The sequence below is a fragment of the Tribolium castaneum genome, chromosome 5 (assembly GCF_031307605.1).
Source record: "Tribolium castaneum strain GA2 chromosome 5, icTriCast1.1, whole genome shotgun sequence".
NCBI lineage: Eukaryota > Metazoa > Arthropoda > Insecta > Coleoptera > Tenebrionidae > Tribolium > Tribolium castaneum.
Window position 1 is genome coordinate 14959911 of NC_087398.1, and position 19052 is coordinate 14978962.

A 19052-nucleotide genomic window follows, 5' to 3' on the forward strand; every position below is an offset into this window, starting at 1 on the left:
CCGAACCTTTTACTTTATTACATCCTCATACGATTCTGCGGCTGAATTTTTCGCGTTTCCAACACCTGTAGCGTTTAATAATTGAGCGGCTTTCTGGAACGGTTTATTGACAATACCACTTAACGCTTCCAGTTTATTCATCGTCTCTAAATGAAATTTTCACAACGTGCACCAGCTAATTCCGTGAAAATTCGTGCAAGGAGTCGTAAATCGCGCGGAAACTTGGCTCCGTTTTTGTTAGTCGAGTGTTGTCAAACGTTAAAGTAACAGAGACGTCTCAGTTCCGGTGATTCCGGTCTGTTGTGCACTTGAAAAGGGCCGCTGCACAAACCTTCCGGTCTTCTCCTCCAATAATAACAGATGGAAGGTCTCCAAAAAAGCGGTTATTAAAGGGACAATCATTTGATGGAGTGAAAGTCAGTTCACGTTTGAGATAATTCTTTTTGCGCTAATATAGGGGCGATGTAATTAGCTGGGTCCCGCAGGAGTGACGAAATAATGCACTTAAAAGCGTTGCGTTCGACTTGAAACGGGCTTTCTTTTTGCCCGGCGATGCGGAAGCCTGCTAAAGTGATGTTGAGGGAAGATGAGCTGCTTTTTTTCTAAAGTATTGCAATAATTTAAGCCATTTTAACGCAAGGGAGCTTAAATGCTTTCTTTGTTGATTAAAATTGATTTTCTCGGCGCGTTCACACTTTGATAAGCGCTTATATGTGGCAAGGAACTAATTTAGAAACAATTTCGCGGTATTGCATAAGATAAGTTTAATGAAATGGGATCAAACCATCATAGCCAATATTTTTAATCTGGACGCTTTATAAATATGAATATGAATAATACTGTACTCAATTCATGAAGTGTATTAAAAATGAAACAAATCCGTAATTTTTCGCCGATTTTATTTTATGAAATATAAATCGCTTTTATGGCTTTGGTTTTTTTGGTTGTTATGTTTTATGGTAGGTAGTATCCAACTTTGTTGAAGAGTCCTCCATAATCCGGTTTTGCAGAGCCAAACCGCCCTGAAATGGTAATTTAAATTCAGTCGTAGTAAAAAGAACGTGTACTGGAATTTATCCAAAAGTGTGCAGCACTGTAAAGAATTTGAATATTAATACATGCCATACTGAAGAATGTTTTTGTCAAATTATCATGACTCGGAAATATTGAGCCACTTTGTCATAATTTTCAGTCGGCTTTTACCTTAAACAGCAAAATTAAAACAATTAACTAATTTGGAAGTTTGGGATAATGTGATGAGAGACAAGAACGCAGAGGCCGGATTTTGTTCATCTTTATTTTATTTAAATTCAAATTTACGCTTTCAGAGGCATTCACAACAGTGGAGTTATGCGAATTGTTTAGGGGGCATTTCCATGATTTCCGTTAAAATGAAATATATTTTTGGTAATAAATCTAATTAAAATAAAAAATTAGTTTCCGAAATTTCACGACAAATTTGGTAGAAAAAGTAAATAAACAAATAATAGAAACGATATAGAAATAAAACATTTCGAAAAAAATATTTTTGCTAATAAATTTGAATTTTAAAATTTATAAAAGCTTTAGGAACAGTGCTCAATTTAAGAAAGTAATTCCATAATGCCGTATTGTTATGACTTATGAGACTTATCACCGTTTTCAAAGCTTTTATAAATTTTTAAATTCCAATTTGTAAGCAAATATATTGTCCTCTGACAGAAAAACATTATGTTTTACTTTTTAGTGCATCTTTTAAATAAAAGCTTTTTTCTAGAAGAAAACCTTATTTTTTTATTTTTTTATTTATTGCTTTTTAGTCTTTACTTATTCTAAACGTCTTTCTCTCTAAGATATAGTTTTGCCGAATTGTGGTAACAGCCTTATTTTGCTGATTTGTGGAAACTTGTTTAGTGGTATGTGATAGAAAACAGCTGTTAGCATTGAAAGTACATCCTAACCTCTGTCCCGTGTCTTTATTCAATCCTCCAAGATAAAATGACATTTGTTTGTAACGAAACGAAATGAAAATGATTAGGTATTAATATATCTCCCAATGACCAACATACCGTTAATGTTGGTATAAGTTACGGTATGTACACATCGAAAACCCATTTGTAAACATAACCTAAAAGTTCAAAACCCCATTTAATCTCTTTAGGGAGTATTTAACCACATAGGATTGTATTGTCACGCAGATTAAGTAAGTGTGCAACATTTTAATTCATTGGAACAGCGGGAACCTTTTCAAATTTGGCTCCCAAATTATGAAACAGACAAACAGACAACAAAGCAAGTTAAATAAAAGCTTTTAAAAGCTAAAGCAGTTATCGAAAATGTGCTGTATTCGCGACCAATCAATTCTAAAGACTGAATCAATACTAACGCACAAAATTCATATCTTTGTTACGAATCATTTTTCAAAAAAATTGTCGAATGGGTCAATTTTATTTTTTAAATGCTACGTTTTGACACCATATTGACAGTCAGTAATTATAGAAAAACAAATATATAAACAAATTTTCCGCTTATAAAATGAGTCAAGAACAATAAAATGAAGCCTTTTATGTTTCATTGTCCATTTTTTTTATTTCTTTAAATTTGTTTTTTTAATTTTTTCGCTATATTAAAAAAATAAAGATGTGTAATTTCAAAAACAGTAAACAAAAATGTCGGTTGTCATTTAAAAAGATTAAGAATGACATCAGAACTCGAAAACAAATAACATCGTAATAAATATCATTATAATATCAAAATGTAATATTAAAATAGAAACGATCTGTTCGAGCATTTTTTGAAAAATGAGCAATAACAAAGATTTTGTGCATTACTTTTAGTTCAGTTTATATGCAGTTTTTACTGATTCACTTATTATTTATATCGCAGAAAATAAAAAAAATATATAATTTTTTTTAAATTACCAAAAAAAGTTAAATTGAGTAAATGGTCCCTTTAATACTTTTCTTGGGCTGCTGCACATCAAAAAATAAAAAATCAAAATACAGAGTTTCGTCATATAATTTTAGCAATTTCAATTCAGTGTTTCAAATACATTCTAAAAAAGTAACTATAGTAAATGCAATGGCAATAAAAAAAAATTAAGGCAGAACTAAACATAAATAATGTTATCAACAATTTTACAAAAACAGAGAATCAAAATAAAAAAAGATTAATTTTAATATTTTCCTCACTAATTTTGTAAAAACAGATAAAACTGAAAAACAGTCAGTGATTTATAAAATAGAACAAGCTTTTGAAAAGTAAAGAAGCTACCCAATTTGTAGTGTCTTCACGAACACTTTGTACTGATTTTTATACATCGCAAAAAATAACAGAGATTTTTATCGATATTTTTTAATAATTAACCCAACCAATGTCTGTATCAATCTTTAAAATAAATTAATAGTGTAGCCATAAAATTAGTCTCGAAATTACAAAAAGCTTCAAAACAATTCTTTCTATTCAAATAAAATTTATTTCGTTTTCAAAGTTTGGACCACTATTTATGTAAAAAAAAACAACCAGTGGTGGGTAATTCAGAAAAGAAAAAAAAGCTTTCTTTTAGAAATGAAGGTACCATTTTAATAAAACATTAGCAAACCATTTTATAAGCTAAATTTTTTTGAAAAATTTACGATAAATAAAATTCCCTAGCATCATTATTTGGCCTTTAATAAATCAGTCGTAACCCAATTTTCTTACAGCGGCACAATCTGGTAACAAAAATCTCTTCCCTCGACTTGTAATTAAAATAATTATCTCTCGGATAATTTAAATTTCCTCTTGGCATTTTTTGTGGTCACTAAACCAACTCTTAAATACTTTTAAATTCTTTAATTGGAAACGGTACAACTAAAAGAATGTCTTTCATCGCCTCGAAATTAATTTCGTTTACGACCAACACCACTAAATTATAAAATTATGCTTAAATATTGCGTTTTAATGAATGCTGCGCTATACATCGAAATAAAAACTAAATTATTCTGGAAAATAACAATTTTACGAGTGATGGGAGACGAGCCACTTTTATATCTTTATTAATCAATGTGTCACTAATAAAAACTTTGAAAAATTGTGACAGACCGCACAATTGGGTCATAAACCGCAATATCTGATACGGCGACAATGTCTGATGAAAATTTCGCCCAAGTTAAATACCCTTCTAACTATTAAAGTCAGGTTTGGCTTGAATCCCTAAAGCAACGACGGCTCAAAAGACTATAAAAGTTTTATTACGGAATGATAAATGTCTTAAATTAAGGCTTAAACATTTCTTGAATATTACGATCAATGGCTGGATGCGAAGCGGTGAATTTTTTAGCAATATATTGGCTTCGCGAAAAAACCGAACCTAGGATTCACCCATAGTTAATGGTGCGGAAAAGTTGTTTACATGAAACGTGCTAAGATTTCCAATTATAAGCGAATTATATTACTTCAAATTAGGGAGCGGAAAATTGCTCATTTTTATTGCAGCTAATTCGTTGTGAAATTTCGCGCTTCGTCGCGCGATATAATTAGAAGAATCCTTTGGTGTAATTGATTTCGTGCCGTGATAAAGATCCAAAATTTCAGACAGTTTTTCAGTCCGAAACAAACGCTGAAGCATGACTAGCTCTACACTATATCAAACAAGACACAAACAAATGGTCATGTCGCGTTTTTAGAAGAAAAATAAAATAGCCCCAAGAATCCTTGAGGAAAATCGCGTCCTCTCTGTCATTCAGAATGTTGCAAGCAGCGAAGATTAATCATTCAAAGAGTTATTCATAAACTTCATGCATATTTATTCCAAACCAACTTCCGCACGGATTTCACTTATAATTAGATGCCTGAAAGTCAAAGTTTGCGAACTGGTGAAAGAAGCACAGGTTTGAGATTCCACATACTCGGAATTTAGCAGCGAATTCTGCAAGGTCTAGATAAAAGGGAGAAAAAACGTAAAAGAAAAATGCTCGTCAAGGAATAACACCATTAAGTTGGAGAAAAATTAAAGCATAAAGTGATCAAGTGTTAAAGTTTAGAGCGGCTTTATAAGGAGCAAAGATATTAATACAATAGAACAAAAGATCATTGTTTGGAGGATTATCGAACTCGTTGCATTCCGCTCAAAAAATATAATTAACTAACAAAAATGTTATGCAAAATGAATACCATTCATGAGTTATTAAAAACCAGAAACTCCAACAAATTCTCCATTAATTATTTTAAAATAGGATTTTGAAATTTTGCAATTTTTTTTGCAATGTCTTTTAAAACTGACCTCGACACTTAATTATAACCTTAAAAAAAATTCTTTATAAAACTGCTGGCCTTATAAAATAGTATATATTAAAGTATAGATGGATATTGAGGTCTTTAAAACACACGCGATTTTTCGAGCACGACGGTGTAGCCGGAGTGCTCGAAATAGAGCAAGTGTTATAAAGACCAGTTATCCATGAATACTTTACGTTATTTTTTTTACCGGTACACTTTGAAATCATAAATACTGATATTAATATTACAAAAATTGGAAATAATGTAATGTACCTTTCGTTGTCATTATAATAAAAAAACAATCAAAAATCAAAAACGCTCATTTTTGAAAGTTGCATTTATACACGCTGCTCTGTGCTTTAAATAAGCAAAATAGATTACCAATAAAAAATACTTTTTCTACTTTGGTTTCACAAATTGTTCATCATGGTGAAACGGAAAGTAGCTTCACTAAGAGAACTTTTGTGCAACTCCTTTTAGTACATTTTTAAGAATTGTATTGCCAATGCTGAGCGGGTTGTCATCAGTCATCACTGTAATTTAGTGTGGGATTGTCGACAGCGTCAAGTAGTTTAGTGATAAAGCCCGAGTAATTAGCAAAATTAAGAGGAAATAGTTTAACAGATTTTGATAAGTTAAACTAAACAAAAACAAACAACAAAAAAGAAAGTAGAAAAAATAGTATATTACACTCGTTTCATAAGACTTAATTGTGGCACTCCTTCGTCGTGCTCCAAAACCATTCGTGCCACAATAAAACGGCTTATAAAACTCGTCTAATAATATACTATTTTTACAGAGGAAACCCATCTAGTTTGTATGTTGTGCAATATCTTATAATCTTAAGTAATAAAAAATAACCTCAAATAGTTATTAATAATACAAGTGCGAAAACAAAAGTTTATCTAGACACCCAAGAACTTTAAGCGTTTTCGTATGCGTTTTTTTTTTAATCATAGCGTCTAGATAGCGGACTTTCCAGCACTACGGTGTTTTTTAGTTTGCAACAATGGCTAGAGACATTTAATAGGTTGGTATCGCTACCGTTGACATGGAAACGGTAATTTTTTATGATAAGTGACAGTTCCTATTAAATTTTTGTTTGTATGTCCTGTTATCAACCAACCCATTAGCAAAAAACACTAAATTATAAAAAATATTAATTTTTAATTTTTGTTGGGAGATTCTTTACAAAAAATATTACACCTAACTTGTTTGGAAAGAAATTTCCCACATTCGCACTTCATGCAGCACTCGTTGTACTGGTGCAGCAAACAAAGAGCTCACGTGGGAAATTGCACTTTCCAAATTCGTTAGGTAAATAACTATTTTGTTGTAGCATTTTAATTTAAAACACGTTGCTACGGGAAGCGTGTTTTAAAGTAGTGAAAACTCGTTGCTATCGGAAACGTGTTTTAAAATAGTGTTTGTGTCTAGAATTCAGATTTTAAAAAGAATACTTAAAATGTTATCAACAAAAAAAATTAATTCGTGTGTTTTCGCAATAAATTTGTCAGTTACTTTGCAAAATTTGCTAAATTATCTCAAAAAATGTAATGTTTCTAATAGTTCCTTAGCTGCAATGTAATCTTCATTAGATATAAACTAAAACGCATATTGAAAACGTGCGTGTGTTTCCATTCTTCTATTTCGTCACAAGGCGATGTTGCCAAATGTTCTAAAGTTTTTTGGTGATAATTGAGATTAACATTTTTTTAAATCAATTTTTAAAACAAAAACGCTCAACTTCGTCATAATAAAAACTTGAAAAATAGAATCTTTTGCTCACGACCGAAACTAGGCTTGAAAATCTCATAGTAATAGGTACCGTATATTTTTTGACATCGTTTATAAAAAGTACGCTTAATAACAGAAATCTTGGAAAAAAGTCTAATTTTGATATATTATTCTGAGGTTATAGGTTTTTGAAGGAAATGTAACGTAGTGTTTCTAAAATTCATATTTCATGAACGGTTTACAGAAGGAAGACAAACTTCATAAAAATTCTTATTTCAAATGCATTTAATTCAGTTTAGTAGGTACTAGAAATCGAGGTTTTTATTCATTCTTAATCTAGAGCATTGCAGTGTAAAATTGATAAAATATTCGTTCTAAGTTATTCCACATCACATGGCGTTCCTAAAAATAGACTGGCTTTTGTTTAACCAAGAACCAGTTGATTATAAATTTGGAGAGATTTTGGCAACGTTTTGGTATTGCATTAAATGTTTCGTTGTGGTTATTATTTCAAAGACGAATCTAAAAAATTACCTCTGTGTAACGATTTCAAACAAAATTTTACAAGCTTATCTTAAAGTGTATTGGATAAAGCTAAACCCACTTTTAGTTTTGTCGACTCGCTGTATTTACAAGTGTAATTTTATTACTTTCTTTTCGCGTTCCTTCTTAAAACCCGAATAATTTTTGCACACCAAGGTTCATTTAATAGTCCCGAACTCGTCGCAGGCACCATCCTGCATATTCATTTAAACCCGCCTCGAACTTTATTAATTTTGTCAAAATATAAGCAATTTACACGTCCGCCCCGGTAGTTACCCAACCACATAAAAGGAAGTCACCGGGAAATGTCCAACTAAACGATAATAGTTTTGAGCGTACATATGCCGCAATCCAAAAAGTGTAATTTCTCGAGTTTGCGGAATTAGATTTGTAAGAAGGAGTCGTATTGACTCGGCTGGCAAAGGGCGTGGTTAACGCACGAGGATGAGTTACTCGACAAAAGATTTCCAGAAAGGAAAGTGAATTATGAAGAGGAGCAAGGAGCCAAGATAATTCGACTAGGGCGTGCTGTCGAAGTCTGACGGAAATTGCACTTGGATTTTTTTTATGCAATTTGTGTAATTTATTAGTCAGCAAGTTGTGCCAGACTTTGTGTCGTCGAGGCTTGAATGTAACGTGAAATTGATAAATGAGGGCTGCATCAGAATGAGATGAACGGCTTGCAAACTTTTTACCACTTGTGCTCTAATTATGGAGCGAAAAATGGTGGATGCGCCGGGCTAAGTGTCAATCGTCTTTGGAAATTTGACTTCAAAGAACGATTTCCATTTCTTTGCCGATAAAAGGCTAGATTTGAAGCCTTTATTTGTGGAAGTAGATCCGGTTTTCGCTTGAACTTTTTGTTACGTTCTAAGGAAGCATTCGTGTCAGCTGTAAGCGAAAAATATAAATTGAATCTAACTTTGGTGAGTTTTATTTCGCGTATGCACCAAGTTTTCAAGGTGGATGCAATCTACAGCCGAGGGCGTTCAGTTTTTGTATAATTTTTTCGCTGGCCATCAATTGTTAGATTAGCGGTCGCAGTTTATCTTTGGTTTGTTGAGTTTTGGAGAGAAAAGGTAGTTATCGATCACCGTTTAATGAAAGAAAGGAGTTGAAGAGGTGGAGGTTCAAATGGAAAATCGGGATGTATTGTTGCGAGCGGTTTTTAATCTTGTTCATTTAAGTCCGCGAAGAAAAATTGCGCTGATAAAAACCAATGAATTATAGTGATTATTTTTTATTTTTAGATTGAGGGGCATAATTGATTGGCGTAATCTCTCTTGTTCAAATTTGTCTCTTTACTAATTAAAGTTCTAGTTTTATCTTGACTGTTGTCAGGGTTCTCTTAAACAGTTTAATTGTCCGTACCTTAATATTTATTATTATAGTCTTTAATTTAAAATGTAAAACTTTTGAAATCCGTAATGCTGAAGCTTTGTAAAGAACCTAAACTAAATAAATGACAGAGTACTAGTAAATATGTTCAAGGTGGCCTTTTAGGTTTTTCAAATGATTGTTGAAATGTGTGTTTATGTTTTCAATAAAAACCCACATTTGACTTTTTAATGACAATGTTCGAATTCATTTGAGAAAAAAAAGATTCAGTGTATCAAGTGAAAAACTATATTTTTAATGAGATGTTGCCTTATTTTTAATCCGCAATATGATTAGCATTCTCAATTCGCTGCTTTAAAGATACCAACAACTTTATCTACTCAAAATTACCTTAAAATGAAACGTTCCTTATAAACCTGCTTAAGCACTTAAAAAAGGCAAAAATTAAAACAAGTTTGGCTTTATCGCTATCGGCTTATTTTTAATAAAATTTTATGGAATAATTAGGTTTCTGGCTACAAATTGCACAAAAATGCTCAAAACAAACGAAAAAATTATGTAATAATCGTCATAAGTTACTGATTAAAAACTTAGAATTATTTTAAAAACATAAATTTAAACCAAGTTTTTTGGCAATATTGCTTAAAAAAATTTGATTTTTGGATCAAAAACACGTTAAAAAAGTACAGATATCGAAGAAGACAAAAAAATAATTACTGCCCTAAATATTTGACCTGTTTTAGCATCTTAAAAACTGAGAATTTTAGACACAATTTGGTTAATTTCAGAATATTGTTTAAAAAAAACTTGGTTTTTATTTCAAAAACATTCTTTAACACAGCAATTTTAACATAATTTTTAACCTTATTACACAATTGATACATTTTCGGCTTGTTTTTGATACAATTTTTAGAAACAATTGTGTTTACGAGTGTAACTCACAAACGTGTCAAAATAACTGGAAAAGGAAAAGTAATATATTAACTGAATATAATGATTTTTTGGTCCGATCTAGCAAAATCTCAACATTAAACATTACATATGGGTTTAAAACATGTATAGAAGTTGAATAAAGTCAAAGTAACACAATTCCCTATCAAATCTTATGGTTTTTTTTGGTTTATTTTTGATTTTATTTTATATTAATATCACTTTTGATTTATTTTCGTAATTTTTCGGGTAAATTTAGCAAAATGTAGTTCGACCTAATCATGATTTTTTTGATTGTTTTTTAAATATTTTTCTGGATTTCAAACGCAAAATTCAGTGATTCTTCAGTGTCTATTTTGGTAAAATTTTACACAAAATACTATTTCCAACCTATTTTATTTAATTTAAAGTATTCAAAAACAAACTAGTCGAATAATTTGGTGTTTTTTCTGGCAGCCTTGGCTATTAATCAAAGAAAAACACTGTTTTTACTTCAAAAATGTGTTTAAATAAATTTAAATATTTAGTTTATCGATAATCAGCCATTCCATTTTAACGGACGAGACACTTTGCACAAATTTTTAGATTTAATTTTCAGTTTTTACGAGTTTATAAGTTTTTTTATTAGTAAAAGTGAATTTTTCACATTTTTAAAATTTTAAATACGAGCAGGAAAAAGAAATAAAAATTGACGAAGGACGGAACCCAAAAACACCTCACATTTTTATCGTTCAACAATCATGCTAAAATACAGTTAATTTTAAAAGCATTAATTCCAACAACTCTCTTTAAAATAAAACGTGAAACCCATTGAAACTGTTGAAGTCACAAAACCAAACAATAAGGTAATGTACAAGAAATTCTAATTAATTTACTTTTTGTTTACACATGACGGACGGGACAAAAAATCTTGTGTGTAAAAATAGCCCTAAAAATTATTCAGGCAGGTTTTAATTATCAAAGAATTAGACAGTGGAAATTAAAAATTCTTGGTTTTGTGTAACAACGTAAGACATAAATGTAAGAACATTTTATGTTTGCGATAACAATCAAAAGTTATAAAGATAAAAAACTATATTACTAATAAATATACTTAACAATTTCCATTTTCTAAACCACCAGAAACTACAAAGATACTTTTAAAAAAATATTCAACAGCTGTAATACGTCAGTATTTTATGTTATCGCCTAAAAGGCATAGTATGTAAATTTTAGACTTTAATAAATTCCTTCAATTTAAGTGATTATCCTCTCTCAAAAACTCTTTTGTCGCAAAACACATTAAGTATAAACCAAATTGTATACTGAGAGAAACTTAACATTACTAAAATCATTTTGAAATTTCGGGGTCAAGTTGCATTTTTCCTGGAATGGCTGTAATGATAATGCCGTCGACAATTTTATTTAATGAAACATAAGCTAATGTATTATACATTAATATTTTAATTTTAATTAATTTAATTTAATTTATTTATTTAATTATTTATTTAAGTTCTACTAAATATTATTTACCGGAATTATTATTGTCAACTCTATTAACACAAACCCAAAAGTAATAAATCAATAAACTGTATAAAAAGTTGCAAACAAATACAATGATTATCCATTTCGGTCACAAATTATTTCCACTAGTGGTTTGCTGGTCAAACTGTAGAGTTATTGTTTTAGAACATTAGCCAGTATAGACACTGAAAGCCATTATTGCAGATGCAAGTACATCGTCCTAATATTTATCGTTGAAAAGCAAATCGCAAATGGGTACTAATAATTATTACTAGTATACATAATAATAATTAATAAAACCCAAATTGTTCTATTTTCAAAACACCCAAGTAAGCATAAATTCCTCCGTAAAACAACCTTCGCTTACATTCGCAGTTTAAGCGGACAAATATAAAAAACAAACAGCGAAATCACCCAAATCTATTCCCGAGAGAAACGCCTCCCCATAAACCCGTAGCTAGTTAACATCAACTTCCAGCGCAAGATATTTACGCCACTCCATTCCAATCAACTTAACCAAGTCTGTCTCATTTTGTGTTAAATTTTTATCATTTTGCAGGTGGTCTCAGGGCCTTCTCTTCCACCAAGGAGCCGTCGACTGCGCCCGTGCGGCTCTCCTCCTCCCTCTGGGTATCTCAATCCTCCACTGCCAGCCGGTGCAGAAATGCTCCCTTGTGGAAACTGCCTTCCTCCTCCTGGTGACGGTCGCCACCGTCAACATGCTGACCACAGTCCTCAACGACTCGCCCGTCTTCCCCGAGGACGACGACTCCGACTCCCTCTCCGACGTGCCCCTCCTCATGGACTCGCCCCAATGCGTGCTCTTCGGCACGTTCATGATCTGGTTCGCGTCGATTACCATCAACTTGGGCCCCACGTTCCTCTCGGGGGCGCTGGCGGCCCAAGGCGAGGCGGGCCACAAGGCCCCCTCGTGCCCCCTCATCCACGGCCCGCTGCGCCACTACATCCTCAACGCGCTCTGGATCGCCGTCAACCTGGTGTGCGTCTTTCTGACGCTCTTCCACTTGCGGAAGCTGCACCGCGACCTCACCAAGGCCAACGTGGAGGCGGTGCGGGTGGCGGGCCTCGTCACCACACTGGTGAACGTGACAGGAGGCGGCGGCGCTGCCGCCAACGGGGAGCGGGTAATTAGCCTAGTCATCATCTGCAGACGACAACTAACACATGGACTACTTGCCCTAATGAACGCAACGAGGACTTTTAAGGCCTGTTGCATAAATTATAATATCGCGCGCAACGGATAAAAAGTGGGAGAGAGGTTTGGTAAATATTTAGTGGCCTGCGGTGCGATAAAATATTTCATACGGATGGGGCCGAATCCAAAATGGAAAGATGGTGTCATTATTTTTAAGGAGTGTGCGAGGGCCTTTGTTAGGGTGTCACGGCTCGGGAAGTTCTTTGGAACAATTCAAGCGAGTGCACTTTGTGGAAAACATAACTGTTTTAGGACACATAAATTTAGGCGCTTTGTTTGCACAATCATGTGCATAATTAACGTTCAGACCTTGAGCATTTCGCAGGTTTATGCGACTGTAGCAACAGCTTCTGCCTAGTTAGGGCCAAGTGATACACTTAACTAAAAATTATAAATTGTTCTTCTTAAAAAATCGTAAATATTCATTTTCAGAAATTACTGATTCTGGGATTCCAAAAAAAATTTTTGAACATTATCAGAAAACAAGATAAGTTATTCGCGATTACCATTCTGTTGACCAAAATGAAGCTCATCCCCACACGCAAACCGTCGTGACTTTACCCATATAAGTATTCATACTATTAATATTATTATATTATTAATATTATTAGATCTTTTCTTTTTCAGTATTTCGTTTAAACGACATTATTTTTAAATGTAAGAATACGATAAGTTAAAGAAATAAATAATTTTAACTTAGTTAATTTTTTCCACAAAATAGGGATTTACGTCTGCTTAAAAACACAATGAAGACGATATATTCTTAACTTTATTTTGGTTCATATACTAGTATCTACCTTAAAGCAGGTAAAACCGTAAATTCAACATTTACTAGTTACGCTAGTTTGGCAATTTCAGAGCCAGTGAAATAAATACGTAAGCAACGGTAAATGCAAAACAAAAAAGAAAGAAAATACAAAAATTGTAAAAAAAACTAAAAAATAAAACTATTACCATACATACTACTTCAAATTTTTCTAAACGCTTATTGCCATATATCTCTAATAACTCTATGCGTTTAAGTTTAAATTGCTTTAAAATGTTTCCCCAATATAAACCACCGGTAAAAAAGAAACGAATCCGTTGTTTGAGCAAATTTGAACAACTTTTGAGCCTCTAAACCGGCAAAGGTAGAGATATGTGGTAAATTTGCTTCTCAACTACTTTCTTTGTTACATTTTTGAGTTTTGAAAAATATGAAATGGGGCACAGACTTTAAATTTTTGTTTCTTTTTTTCCTCATGTTAAATGAAAATTTTAGTTGTCACGTTTCTCAATTTATAAAAAATTGGACGCTTAACGTTTCCGCCCGATGTCTTTTCCAAGTCTAACGCTCCACACGCCCCCATTTTTACTTCACCGCACAAAATTTGTGGGTACAGAAAATCCCGCTATTTTGTATCTCGTTACTCCGCCTAGTCAATTGAACAAACATAAATGCGAACCAAAATCTGACAAGCGGTAGAAAAAAATAAAAGTACACTTTTCCTTCTCCAATATCCAATTGCGAAAACTATCTATTAAGCGCCACTACTTATTATACATATATTATTTAGCATAAACTTCAGCTTTTATTGTAATAAATAATAGCTGATGGGATAATGCTCGAATCATAATAATCATAAATTTATTACTGAAACTTCCATTTCACTGTATATTTTTATTATCCTCGAATTAAAGATAAATAATATCTGTTTCAAAACTATAAAAACGACTGTCACTTTCACAATTAGTTTTCCCATGCAATTAGTCGGTTGTCTTGGCACTAAATTTGTCACAATGAAACACAGAAAATTTTAATTTGTGACGTATTGACCCCAAAAAAAGTTAGGGCGCTGTTACCATTATTTTTCCTATAGTTTTGAAACAGCAATGAGATTTTTTAAATGAGACACGAACGAAAAAAAATTTAGACTCATAAAAATAATTCAGTTTGAAACGTGATTCTTTGTGATTACACGCATGTAATTTAATACAAGTTTGCAAAACAAACTAATAATATTCTTCAAACCATAAATAGAGATGCGTTTACTCTATTGTGCAAAAACGTAAAACATCGAAATACCAAAATTTGAAACATTATCTATTTTTATGCTTTATGCTTACTCATTTCATTTCATAGTAGAATTTTGCAACAAAGCATTTGTATTTTGTGGAGTGAAATGGAGCACAAATTGGTAGTTTCTGATGGGTTTGCTTGGCTTAAAATTTGGCGTTGATATTTAGTTTAACAAAAAATTCTTTTTTTATACAAAAACTCTCAATTTGGGCTTTATTTCACTCAAAAAAATTCAAATGCACTGTTGCAAAATTCTACTATGAACAGAAATGATGGGATATACAGGGTGTCTCAGCTAAGACTTTCAAGCTTAATATCTCAGTTATTTGTCAACGGATTTCTATGAAATTTAGAATGCGCATATTTTAGGAGGTAGTCTTTCAATTAGGGGCAAAAAATAACCTCAAGCTAAAAAATGAGATTTTAAAACACATTTCTTTTATTTAAAATAAAACCAAATTACAGTTGGATCATTAAACCCCGAAAAATAAATGGCCTCACAAAAAATTAACCAAATCGCTCGGCTGATACAAGAAAAAAATTAAATTTTGTTGTTAAAAACATAATCCAAATTTTGATAGTAATTTGGTCAGTCACCTTTTGAAACAATTGATGAAGCATTTCTATGCGGCATTTTGTATACCACTGAAAAAAACTGTCAAAAGTGTATGTGTTGTCAGAAAATTAAAATTGTTTCAATATGGTAAAATTCCTTTAAAAACCAACAACAGTGGCTGAAATTTTTGTGTTGTTGAAAAAGGAATCAATATTCGCCTATGGAAAGTGTCGTTGGACTTTTTGTGAAATGTTATTTATGAAATTTAAAGTTCAAATAATCGTCAATAATTTGAAGACACAGGAAGCGTACCTGAACTAAATCGAGTGAGGACAAAACACGCCACCAAAAACGAAGCAATAGTTAAGGCTGTAATTCAAGCTTTTGAAGAGAATCCAATCAGCAGTGTACGAAACATTTCCAAAGCCCAGAATCTTTAAGTGTCTAGAATTTTTCAGTTGTTCAGTCTTTTAGTCCTTTTTGAAAGAATTAAAGCATCCAGTACCGAAAGTAAGTCAAAAATATTGTTTTTTAACTTTGTATGAGTGAGAGATAATTGTGAAATGTCCCTTGCGTGACAGTTACGTTTCTGCGAGTAGGATTGACCAAAATTCCATGGTAGTGCTCATTTGTCTCATAGAGATCTACGCTTTTGCATCTGTACCCACGTTTAACAGTTTGTTTATCATTTTTCTCGCAAAATAGACATCTTCCACAAACGAGTTTTTTCTAACAGCATGTTTCACTGACGATAAATTTTTTAAAAGACTTAACATTTTAAAAAGGCATGTAAAAATTACGTTTTTAAAACTTGAGTTGTTGCATTAACTGGATTTTAATCTTTATCTTCTAAAATAGGTGCATTTTAAATTTTATCAAAATCCGTTGACAAGTATCTGAGATATCAGGCTCGAAAATCTTATCTGAGACACCCTGTAGAATACACTAAAGGTGGATTTTACAATCGTCCAATAACTTTATCCTAAGAATAAATTTTGAAAAATACACTGTTGTAACAATTGTAACCATAGTAATTATAGTAGGAATAATAAGGCTAAAAGTTTTTTTTTAGCTCAAACAATTTCTGTCAACCGAAAAAACAAAGTTAAACTCAGCTTGACCACACTCTATTCATCTTGAACTCCCATAAATCCCCGTTATAATATTAAATAAGACAGAAAATAAATCACATCGTATCCAAATTCGTTCGAGACTCAAATGGGGCGGCTATTTCAGGCCTCCGGCGCCCTCGAAGAGCACCGCAGAATGCGAGAATACCTCCGTCGAATGGAGCGCGACGGCGTCCAGCGCGTAAAGATGTTCCTCGTCATAACCGCCGCCTACGTCCTTTTCTGGGGTCCACTTTTCTTCGTCACCCTCGTCAACCACCCCATCGTAGGCAACCCTCTCGGACACGAGGTTAGCGCGCTTCGATTTCGCATCAAAAGCGATTCAACCGTATTTGTTATTTCAGATAACGCTGCACATATCATACGTTCATGCCATTGTCAATCCTACACTTTTTTTGGTACTGCACAGAGGGCTCCGAAGAGCCACCCTTGATCTCTGTTGCGGATGGATACCGCTGTGGTTGGGCAACCCCAACGTACCCCCGCCCCCAGACCCCCCCAGAACTGACATATCGCTGCTCAAACCACCCCTGCCCGTACCAGCCCACCCTGATAGCTCTATGGTAATTAAATATTATATGTAAGTGGTGTACACAGCATGTTTACTATTTATTTAGCTAAGCACAGTCACGACACGAAAGAGCGGTTGTAGACGATTTTACTAGAAACGTGTTTCGTCTATGGCCAGCTTTTAAAACATAAATCAAGCAAACGTAGACCAGTCATCAAAATTAAAAAGTTCATTCAATACCGAGGAATTTGTACATGTGAAAGGATTTAACTTTTTTCATTTCCAGCTACGTAGAAATAAGTCTTTGTAGCGCAAGCGATTAAGTACACACTTCAATTTAATGCTTTTATTTTATTCCAAGTTTACACCGTAAACCAGTGAAAAAACGCAAAAAAATTTAAATACATAAATATGTATTATCGAACAATTCTTACATTGAAACGTTCTTTCAATTTTTAAAGTAATAAAATTTTTTAAATATAATTAAAAAAAATTAAAAGTTCTGTGTTATTAAAATCTCTGGTTTTTACTTGATTTACAATTTATCAAAGTCAAGATAAATTTAACCCAGTGATTAGCAACAACTGAAACAGTAATTACTAATTATATTGTTCAAATAGCCAATTTTACATTAGCAACAATTATTGCTAATTTGTATTATATGTGTAGAAAAGATGCCACCATAATTGACACGAAAAATTAAAATATTATACTTTTCTTCCGTTTCCTTGTTCAAACTAATCTATAATTATTACTCCACTATCCAATTTTCCATTTCTACAATACTTAGCGAAGCCAAATAATTTTAGAGCCGGTTCGTTTTAATCGCAATTAAAATATAATTCGAGATTAACTTGACATAAATCTTAATTTCACTTTCTGTAAACCGACCCTTACGTTAGTAATAAAATAAACTAGCAGAAATGTCACATAGTTAACAAAATTAAATCATTTGTTCCAGTAAATATTTTGGGTCCATTTCATTAATTTGTCCAAATGAGGAAATTTCGTTGCACTTATTTGTTTAATCTTTTTCACGCTTATGTGAAGTCATTAGTTTTTCTCTATAGAAAAATTTGTTTCTTTGTATTTGTAAATCTATTTACAAATTTGGCCTTTTAATGCATTGAAAACGTTTTCTCTCAAAGATTTTATCGTTGGCAGACTTAACAAGTTTTTTTTATTTTTCTCAAAATCCTGTTCCAAATAAGTAGTTTAACAATAAGATTGAATTTTTCACAAATATTTTCTGTTACAAACAGTTCTCCTCAATTTTCAAGATTTCGAAATGTTGAAACGTGCTTCTTAAAAGCATTTAATAGCATTGAATAATTTTGCTGAACTGTTTAGATGTTTTTTTTTCTAAACTAAATACAACCAAAAAGAACACCTTGTTCTGTAAGAGTTTCATTAATTTCATTAGTTTATCTCCCAGATAAAAAAATTTTCTTACTTTGTTTATTTATTTCAAAATTGAAGACTTTCAACGGTTTCAGTAGACCTTAAGCTAATAAAACATTACAATCTTATTTTTATAATCATTTTAATTTCTCTTAAAATCTCACTCCAAATAACTAGTTTTACAATAACAAAGAATTTTTTTCACAAGAGTTTCATTTAAAATCTCCAAATAAAAATCATCCCATATCTACAAGAGGTCAAGGTGTTGAAGTAGTATTTTTATAAAAATATTTACAGCACTAAATTTTGCTGACCTGTTTAGCTAGTCCTTTGTAAACTCAATAGGTACAACAACAAAAAACACCTTTTTTCTGATGTAAGCGTTCGAAAACTTCATAATTTTTACCACAATTTTTTTTCAATTTTTATTAGTAATTTTAGATCTACTACAAAATCTAAAAAATTTTCTTGTTTCTCACATAGTTTTAAGAAACTTAGTGGCACCCTTAAATCTTATTTTTTACTATTATTGATTACTTTTAAAAAAATATTATTTAAAATCACTAGTTTTACAATAAAATCGAATATTCTAACAGGAATTTTGTTTCTAATATTCAAAAAAGTATTTCGCCAAAATCTTCAAGGTTTTGAAAGGTTCTTTACACAGCATTGAATTTTCTGAACAAAGTTCAACCAAAAACAACGCCTTGTTCTGCTGTAAATATTCGAAAATTTCAGTTAGGCACTCAATTATTTTGCACAGCTTCGTCAAAAATTACCTAAAATCGTCTAGCTGCGGCGAAGATATCATTACATTTACCGTTTTGAAGTTTTTAAGGAACAAAAACTGATTATTAACAAAATTTTGTTAATCAGAGACCACAAAATCG

The 19052-nt window shown here is 32.2% G+C and overlaps 2 protein-coding genes across 4 annotated transcripts in view; one reads left to right on the plus strand and one right to left on the minus strand.

Moving 5' to 3' along the window:
• LOC661291 (uncharacterized protein) overlaps window positions 1-19052 on the minus strand; it is a 144780-nt gene that overhangs the window by 99271 nt on the left and 26457 nt on the right. The window lies entirely within an intron of this gene.
• The window catches only part of LOC107397587 (uncharacterized), a 45879-nt gene that overhangs the window by 24807 nt on the left and 2020 nt on the right, over window positions 1-19052 (plus strand). Inside the window, exons 4-6 of one of the 2 annotated variants that reach the window (XM_015978252.2) lie at window positions 11849-12434; window positions 16357-16539; window positions 16595-16830. In XM_015978252.2, coding sequence (XP_015833738.1) covers window positions 11849-12434; window positions 16357-16539; window positions 16595-16830 — 1005 coding nt within the window. The remainder of the gene's footprint in view (window positions 1-11848; window positions 12435-16356; window positions 16540-16594; window positions 16831-19052) is intronic. The other variant, XM_015978249.2, reaches the window with a different exon arrangement.